The following is a 9,515-nucleotide window of genomic DNA, read 5'->3' on the forward strand; positions in this document are numbered from 1 at the left end:
ACACAAAAAAACTCGAAAATAACAAACTCAATATAACCCGCTCCAATCTAATCTAACCGAATCCTTGCATATCTGAATACTAAAGTAACCCAACCTAACCCGATCCAATTAATCCGTTTGCCGTATCCATTGCTCCTCACCATTTTCCATGTTTCAAATGAAAACGTGGACGATGGACCCGTTCACCCCCAAATAGTTTGCAATCAGCCCCAAAAATTCAATTAGTTTGCTAAGCTGAAAAAATTCGAACGAACTACTCGACCATTCCACACAACAAAACCCTCTGTCTTTCTCCCTCTCTTCTTTCTCTCTCTATAATTCGCCATCTTCGTTTGCGAAATCAAGAACCCTAAATCAATCAATCGATCGAAAGGGGCGCGATGTCGGTAAGAGTACTAAACCCTAATGCCGAAGTTCTCAACAAATCTGAAGCACTTCGTATGAATATCAATGCCGCCAAGGGTTTACAAGATGTTCTCAAATCCAATCTCGGTCCTAAAGGCACCATTAAAATGTATTATTTCTTTCTTAATTTATTTCCCCTTTTTTATCGTTCGATGAATTAGTTTTGCTTGAGACCGTCTTAAGTTACCGCATACGAATAGTAGTAGTTGTTGTATTTCTTTCTTAATTTATTTCCGCTTTTTTATCGTTCGATGAATTAGTCTTGCTTGAGACCGTCTTAAGTTTACGGCATACGAGTAGTAGTTGTTGTTATAGCTCAGGATTGTAAATTTATAACACCGTCTTCTTAAGTAGCTTAACACCGTCTTCAGACTTCAATGTGATTTTTGTGTTATTATTTGAGACGGTTTATGCGTGAAACAAATCTCGGTTTTATAGGCACTGTCACGATGAATTAGTCTTGCTTGAGACCGTCTTAAGTTTACAAGTAGTAGTAGTAGTAGTAGTAGTTGTAGCTTAGGATTATAGCACTGTCTTTTTAAGTAGCTTAAGACTGTCTCAAATGAGAATTTATGTTATTCTTTGAGACGGTTGTAAATGTGAAACAAATCTCGGTCCGAAAGGCACCATCTCAATGTATCATTGAATGAATTAGTCTTGTTGAAGACTGTCAAGTTTAGGAGTAGTAGTAGTAGTGGTTGTAGCTTAGGGTTATAACATTGTCTCTTTAAGTAGCTTACGACGGACTCTAATGAGATTTTGTGCTGGTATTTGAGACGGTTGTAAGCGCTCGTTCCTATAGGCACCAACAACAACATCTGAGCCTTAATCCCAAAATGATTTGGGGTTGGCTCACATGAATCATCCTTTATAAACGTCCATGGGTGAACGCACACCACAACAACAATAACATCAGAGCCTTAATCTCGAAATGATTTGGGGTCGGCTGGCATGAATCATTAAATTTATTCCTGTCTCCTAATTCATTTCCACCTTTTTATCTACGAATTAGTCTTGGTTAAGGCTGTCTTAAGCTTACAACATACAAGTAGTTATTGTTATAGCTTAGCATCGAATCGAATGGATCATAAAGCACGGGATGATCTCAAATAAGATTTTTTGTTACTACTTGAGACGGCTGTAAGCGTGAAACAGATCTCGGTCCTATAGGCACCATCAAAATGTATTCTTCAATTTATTTATGCTTTTTCATTGTTTGAAGCATTAGTCTTGCTTGAGGCCTTCTAAAGCTTACAACATACAAGTAGCAGGTGTTTAGCCAGCACGGTCTCAAATGAGATTTTATGTTATTACTTTATTATGAACAAATACATAGTTGAGATGGTTGCAATGAGCACTGATTAGTGCTATAAATATGTTTTTGGATCCGTTTCATGCTTACAATGGTCTTAATAGACTTGCTGTTTATTCTGTCATTTTTCGCTCATTTATTCGTTTTCTATTTTATCTTAAGGCTTGTTGGCGGTGCGGGAGATATTAAGCTCACTAAAGATGGAAACACTCTCTTGAAAGAAATGGTGAGTGAGAGATTTCTCTTTTTGTGCTTAATTTCGATATAAGTTGATGTTTTTTTTTGGAGTTGGATGTTTGTTTGTTAATTGGGTTAGCTTGTTAACATTGGCAGAACTACGGGGGTTAGTGGGGGTGGTCGCCCTCTAAACAATGAAAATCTTGGATTTTTTTTCTCGCTTACCGTACTACCTTAATTAGTTTTCCCTTGTATCCTATTTCCGCCATTGCTTGTTTACGAGTTTAAACTGTGAAGCAGTGAAGCTGTTGCTTGTTTGCAACATAAGTTTAGTGTTGTTGGGTGCATGAAGTTGAAATATTTTGTTGACTACGAATGCAGCAAATTCAAAATCCAACTGCAATTATGATAGCAAGGACTGCTGTTGCTCAAGATGATATTAGTGGGGACGGGACTACGTCGACGGTGATATTTATTGGCGAGCTTATGAAACAATCAGATCGCTACATCGATGAAGGTTATCTTTTGATAGTTGTTGAATTATTGCCTGTCAAACTATAATCACTTTGATTTCATTTATTGAATTTTTCGGTACTATCAAATTGTCCTATCATCATTAGCTTTTATAATTGTCTTTGCTTTCTTCGCGTCTTGCTGACATTTATAATTCATTCTATATCCTTGCTGTGTATGGACCGATTCTGGTGAACCTGTGTTCCCTCCAACATTGTCCTGTTGCTACATTTTCATTTCACTCATTGAATGCTGGTTTTCAACAGTCCCGCCCTCTGATTAGAATATATGTACCACTTTTTGTTATCTGCAGGGATGCATCCTCGTGTTTTGGTTGACGGTTTTGAGATTGCAAAAAGAGCTACTCTTCAGTTTCTTGAAAAATTTAAGACCCCTGTTGTAATGGGTGATGAACCTGACAGGGAGATTCTAAGAATGGTAGCAAGAACTACATTAAGAACAAAGGTACTTCATCGGATTTTTTTAAAAAAATTCTGAGCGATAAACTTTTTTAATGATTTGACAGCATTTAAATTTGTGTAACAGCTATACGAAGCCCTGGCAGATCAGCTGACAGAGATAGTTGTAAATGCGGTGGGTGACATACATGCTTGTTTACATATGTGGTCGGCAGTTTAAGCTTTTGTTTGTTTCGCTTGATAAGGTTTAAGTTATGGTTTTAAATGCCCTGTGATATTGCAGGTTCTGTGCATCCGCAAGCCTCTGGAACCTATTGACCTATTTATGGTGGAAATTATGCATATGCGCCACAAGTTTGACGTTGACACAAAATTGGTGGGTACTGGGTTTCATTTCTTAACGTTTATACACCATTGCTCTTATGAACATATTGTATACGTGAAAACTTCCATTATTGGGAGGTATGGCAATACCATTAGCAAGTTGCTACTGGATCCACTAACTTTCTGATTAAACAATGATTTTAACTTCTTAACGCTTTAAAATCTGGACTACATAGCATCTAGCACACCTGTTTACCTAAGTAGGGTGGAGTTACTTACTACGTCCCACCCCCTTATTTCACTGTTAACAGATGTTATGGCGAGAACTTTTGACACTCTAGGGTAATGTAGTTTCTGTGTCCACGAAGTGTATATAGGTGTGTCATCATTCTATTGTTTAAGAACAGCGATACTTCCTGTAGCAGATTCTGTATCATACTAACGTTTATCTGTACGTTTGTATGTAGGTAAATGGACTTGTCCTTGATCATGGTTCCAGGCATCCTGATATGAAACGAAGAGCCGAAAATTGTCACATATTGACTTGCAATGTATCACTGGAGTATGAGAAAAGGTATGGTTTTACCTGTAGAGCATTCCAAATTTAAAATAGGCTAGATTTAGCAGTTTTTAATTTTCGCATAGGTTGAAGTGGGAAATAGCAAGAAGGTATTTAAGTTTAATTTGATCTTGTGTATATATTGTATTATCTGCCAGTATATCTTCACACATGTGGCTTTTGGAAACTACATCGCTGCCTGCCTTCTTATGTGTTCTGAGCTGCGGTGCAGTATGAAATTGCGCACCATGTGGACACAAGACACCTTTTGAAGCCATTTACTTACATTTACAGTATTTTGTTACAAAATCCTTTTCTTCATTACTATGGAAGACCATTCTTTGAAGAAGGTAGAACTGATTTACTTTTGGGATAGAGATATGCTGGGAAGGCAGGAAGGGTAGAGTAAAGATTAGGACCTTGACCGTATAGGCGTATACTACTCTCAGTGTTGCTTTTGAGGGTTGGCGTGACATTTTTGTTTTTCGGTAGTAAAGTCCTGGTGTGTTTTGACATTTCCTGTAATGGTGCAGAAATGCTAGTCTTGTTTCCATTTTATTTGACTTTAATGCTGATAATGGTGAGTTTAATTTACGTCCAATACATGATTCATGAATAGTTGCTTGTTTTGTCTTTCTATAACCAATTGTTTGGAGGAAAAGGAGGGGAGGGAAAGGTAGGGAAACAATATCCCTGTAGATTTCAAATTGAGCCGGAAGGATCCATTTTCCCTCCTACAAGTCAAAGCAAAATCCTTCAACGCTGGAAGTTTTTTGAGAGAAAACATAAAGGGTTCATTCCCCTTTCCCTCTTCTTCTTTTCATGTCTTCCGTCATCCTCCCCTCCCCTTCCCACCTACTTTTGTATCTAACAAAGGGTTAGGGTTTTGAGGACTAAGAGTGGCCGTTCCTCGGGCATCTCTTATATCTTAACATTTTTAGGTTTGTACTCCCTCTTTTCAGTTTTCATTTTGATCTAGTTCATTTTCTATTGGCACAAAGTTTAAAGAAATAAATGTGGAAGGGGTATATGGTTGCAACTTGCAAGTAGTAGGCGTATTGGATTTACTTATTGCCTTCTTTTAGAAATTGCCCTTGTTTTCATTCACAATGCCAAACTGAAGCAAGATTAGACATATATTGAATTGATTTGAACGGCATAGAAGGGGAAATGTAATGTATTGACATGAATGGAAGGACTATTAATGTTGCATCATGGCATGGTGTGACTTCTTCATGTCTGAGGCGGTTTTGGCCTTCCAAGGTTTATAAATAGAAATCTTAATAGAATTTAGATACTAGTCCAAAAAGCATATATGTGTCAGCCGTCAGGTAAACAACCCATCTGACCACATTTGCTGAACATTCTACCCACCAACTCACTCATTCCAAGTCTTCATAGGTATAGTGGTACGTTGTAGCCTTGTTGTTAAATATTAGCTGTGACACTCATTGCGACGAGCGATCACTTTGTAAATGTTTGGAAGGTTACCATGGCGATTTATCAGGGCGGCGTAAGCTATTTATGCTGTTTATAATTGAGATCAAAACGCACAGCCAATTCCGCAACTTGAGCTGTAAACAATAATTAATACTGCTATTGTAGCTCTTTCTTGCAGTTTGGTTTGACCACTACACTTAAAAGGATTTTGGATTTTGTGCAGTGAAATAAATGCAGGCTTCTTCTATTCAAACTCAGAGCAGAGGGAGGCTATGGTTGCGGCTGAAAGGCGTTCTGTTGATGAGAGAGTGAAGAAAATTATTGAACTAAAGAATCAGGTAAAAAAACATTTGTGTAGTTAACGCACACTATTTTGTACCTGAAGCTTATTGAGGGCCAAATGATATTGATGGTAAACTACATTATTTGTGCACGCTACCTTTTGCCTATATGATTGTGCTATCCTTTGCTTGTGAAAGCTTTTTTTAATCCATGTGTCACTTTTCTTCTCTGTGTTCAGGTTTGTGGAAGTACTGATGACGGCTTTGTGGTGATCAATCAAAAAGGAATTGACCCCCCTTCGTTGGATATGCTGGCCAAAGCTGGTGTAAGTAAACTTACCTTGCCAACTTGTTTTTATGTATTTTGCTTCCCTTTACGTCTGACTGTTCCCGTTTTGGAATATTCTCTGAATAGATCCCAGTACTCTGCAATGTTGAGGCCAAAAAATACACAAATGTATAACTAATGACTAAATGTAAACTTACATGACTAGAATTTCCTGGTTTAATGCCTCCCACTTTTGTATTCCTTGGCAATCTGAAGTGTTTCATTACTTGTTGTGGTCCACATCTAATGCTCTAATCGGCTGTTTCTTCGTATCCTGTTTTGGGTTGGTAGTCATCTAGCCATGTTTGGTAGGTGCCTTACATATTTAGCTTTCACAGATCATTGCCCTTCGAAGAGCCAAGCGGAGGAATATGGAAAGGTTGGTTTTGGCTTGTGGAGGGGAGGCTGTTAATTCAGTGGATGACTTGACTCCAGATGTTCTCGGGTGGGCTGGATTAGTGCATGAACATGTTCTTGGAGAAGAAAAGTACACATTTGTGGAGAATGTGAAGAACCCTCATTCCTGTACAATTCTTATTAAAGGTTTGTAAAATGTTGCATGTTTGCCATCCAAAGTGCTACTATTTGCTACTCCATGCAAAGCCCATTTATACTACGTCTTTCACGTTGATGGTCAAACAATGTTTATTTTGACCAATTATTTCTTACAACATTACATAACTAACCTTTTTCAAAATGATCATATGAAAATTGTTATTTGGTAAATCGAACTTTGGTCAAAATAAACCTTTACATATATTTGGTTGAAGATGATCAATAAAGTGACAAAGTCAAATGGAGAACAATATAAATGGGGTGGAAGTAGAAATTTTATTGTTAATTTATTGTCCATGGCTTTTAGATTTTGATTCTAGAATTTATCGTATCTAATGCTTTCCAACTTCAGGACCCAATGACCATACAATTGCGCAGATAAAAGATGCTGTTCGTGATGGACTAAGAGGAGTAAAAAATACACTTGAGGATGAAGCTGTTATATTGGTATGTTATCATTGATTGTTTCATTTTATTCTACAAGATTTACATTATGGCAGTTCAGAATTCCAGATAAAATCTGCCACTTCCAGTTCTACCGTTTGTTTTAATGTTTAGTCACATGCTTTCCTTCTCAACTTTGTAAAATGCTGTTGCCACAGGGGGCTGGAGCATTTGAGGTTGCTGCAAGACAACATCTGGTCAATGAAGTTGTAAAGACTGTAAAAGGGGTTAGAGTTTTGCACTTTTGCAGATCTTTAGTAGAATTTAATTTCTCAAGTCCCTCAAATGTTAATGTTATTTTATATAAAACATGTTATACAGCGTGCACAACTTGGTGTAGAAGCATTTGCTGACGCTCTTCTGGTGATCCCTAAGACCCTAGCTGAAAATGCTGGTCTTGACACGCAAGATGTTCTAATTTCCCTCAAGGTATTTGTGAATTTCTGTTTGCGTAACAACAATTGTTTTTATCAGGGACTTCATTACAATTAGACTGATTTGGTTACATGCTTTTAGGGGGAGCATGACAGAGGAAGTGTCGTGGGATTAGATCAGCATACTGGAGAACCCATTGACCCCCAGCTGGAGGGTATTTTTGATAATTACTCAGTGAAGCGCCAGATTATAAGCGCAGGGTAAGTTAAACTCCTGATGAATAGTTGAAAATAAATATATTGGAGAACTATTTCCTAATATCCTACTCTGTAATAGCTATGGGTAATTAAAAATTATATACAACCAGCATTCCAGCTATATTATCCTTATTTAACTTTTGTGGCTGACCGATGTCATATTTTGGCCATTAATTTTTTCAAATATATGAAAGATAATGTAGCTGGATTTATCAAAATAATTATTTTCCTGTTATAATGTTTCTCTACATCGACCACGAAACTCGATTGTAGTACAATGTTTATCGACTATGTCCTTTTATAACCCTGGCTCACTGGTCGTTCTCCCTCCCACTCGCATTGTTATGGTAAATCATAAACTGGTACTCCTTCCACTCACTTGAAATCCACCCTCTCTATTCACTACATATTTAAAATGCCGTAACATATTTGAAAATGTAGTGAATAAAGAAAGTGAATATGGCTGGAGTGAAAGTGAAAGGAGGGATTCTGGTTTCTGTAGAGTTGACCATATACACACACTGGAAATTAACATTGGCTGGCGTGTACTTATTGTTTACGTTTTAAAAATATTTACGGTGAGCAAATGTTGTAAACTCCTCCCCCCACCCCAATCTTTTGGTTTGTGTCGATACTGAAGTTTTGCAACCTGGCAGGCCTGTGATAGCATCTCAATTGTTGCTGGTTGATGAAGTAATTCGTGCTGGGCGTAACATGAGGAAACCAACTTAGGACCGTGTTTCCTTCCAGCATGTCCTGAACTCTCTCTCTTGAAGATTTAAATTCAGATTAGCTTGAGAACGGTTTATTTTTGGCATCTGTAGAATTTGTCGGTGTGTACAAACTGGAAGTTAGTTGTAGTTCTAGCTCGACATTCGTTTTTAGTTCTTTCTAGAAAAATTGAGAGTTTTTCATAGGGAATTGTTTGCTTCGATGGCACCCTATAGTTTTGGTGTATCGACGGAGACACGAAGTGGGCATGTATTAACAGGTCTTGGTTAATGAAACCAAACCAATTTTGAAGTTTTCTTAATTACTTTTGGAATGTTCTGAAAAGGGTTGTTATGATGAACTTTGCGACAACCACTCGACCACTGCCCCCTTCGTAGACTCCACCCACCACCACCGGATACCTAACCAGCGGCTAGTCGACGGCCACATTGATGTGTGCTGCCTGCTTTGTTGTCATTTTGTAGAACAATTCAAAACCGCTCCCTCCCTATTTCCTTTCCCCTTGCTGAGGCACCATCGTTGTTTCCGTGGATGACCATTTTTGTAGTCGGCGGACCATGGTGGCTGACAAGTAATGAATTCCCGAGAAGACGGTGGTCATTGGGTGTAGCGGATTTGGGAGAGGTTGGTTGTTAAGAATGTGGAGGTAGGGTAGGGGAGGATGTAGGTGGCCAGTGACCAATTGTAGGGTTGTAGTTTTGTTGGCGGGTCTGGTGGACAGCGGTCGTGGTTTTGTGTGATGCTTGGATTCATGTCAGTCGACCCCAAATTATTAAATTATTTTGGAATTAAGACTCTTATGATGATGTTTTTGTTGTTGAGAAGTGGGAAGGATTATATTTGATGTACGAAAGTAGTTTTGTAGTAGTACTTGTAAATAGAGCAGCAGGAGGGTTTGGTCTCTTTTTGTAGTCATGTCATGTTATGTTTTCGGGCTGTGTTAATAATTGCTACCTCGACTTGTATATGGTAGATTGGAAGTGGTAGCTTATTCTAATCTATTGTCTTATCAAAACTTGAAAGTCTCCCTAAAATTGAATTTGTTAAGAAGCTTGAGAAACGTCAAATAATTTGGAATTTTATCATGATTCACGATTTTTATAGAAATAATCCATTAAAACATTTGCATTAGAGGCTAATCTTCCAGCATTAGGCTCTTAATATATATATTTTGTGTCAAATAAGGCGCAATGTCAATACAATGGCGTTCAGTTTAGTCAGTTTCATTACAAAGGATAAGGGCCTTGGGTCGTGCCATTGTTATTAATTCTATTAAACCGTATTAGATGAGGATTGAAGAAAAATAAAAGGTGGACTTTGGTACGGGTAAGCTCGGCCCGCCAAACCAGGTCAACATCCCCTTAGCCAGCTGGCCCTCCCAGCCCGCCCCTATA

At 38.1% G+C, this 9,515-nt stretch overlaps 1 protein-coding gene across 1 annotated transcript; it reads left to right on the forward strand.

The window, feature by feature from the left end:
• Window positions 1-212: 212 nt before the first annotated feature.
• LOC141604688 (T-complex protein 1 subunit zeta 1) lies at window positions 213-8,445 on the forward strand. Its single transcript, XM_074423141.1, has 15 exons — window positions 213-514; window positions 1,880-1,943; window positions 2,276-2,411; window positions 2,721-2,872; window positions 2,954-3,001; window positions 3,110-3,202; window positions 3,618-3,724; window positions 5,373-5,487; window positions 5,670-5,756; window positions 6,097-6,301; window positions 6,666-6,760; window positions 6,916-6,984; window positions 7,079-7,186; window positions 7,274-7,392; window positions 8,046-8,445. The coding sequence occupies exons 1-15, from the start codon at window positions 381-383 to the stop codon at window positions 8,119-8,121; spliced, it is 1,608 nt and encodes a 535-aa protein (XP_074279242.1). The 5' UTR covers window positions 213-380; the 3' UTR covers window positions 8,122-8,445.
• Window positions 8,446-9,515: the final 1,070 nt, after the last annotated feature.

This window comes from Silene latifolia, chromosome 10 (genome assembly GCF_048544455.1).
Source record: "Silene latifolia isolate original U9 population chromosome 10, ASM4854445v1, whole genome shotgun sequence".
Taxonomy (NCBI): Eukaryota; Viridiplantae; Streptophyta; class Magnoliopsida; order Caryophyllales; family Caryophyllaceae; genus Silene; species Silene latifolia.

Excerpts from the sequence above, each read along its gene's own strand:
- LOC141604688 (XM_074423141.1), top strand. The coding sequence starts at position 381 with ATGTCGGTAAGAGTACTAAACCCTAATGCCGAAGTTCTCAACAAATCT. Across the intron at positions 3,725-5,372 it reads TCACTGGAGTATGAGAAAAG|TGAAATAAATGCAGGCTTCT; the intron begins GTATGGTTTTAC and ends GATTTTGTGCAG. Across the intron at positions 6,985-7,078 it reads TTGTAAAGACTGTAAAAGGG|CGTGCACAACTTGGTGTAGA; the intron begins GTTAGAGTTTTG and ends CATGTTATACAG.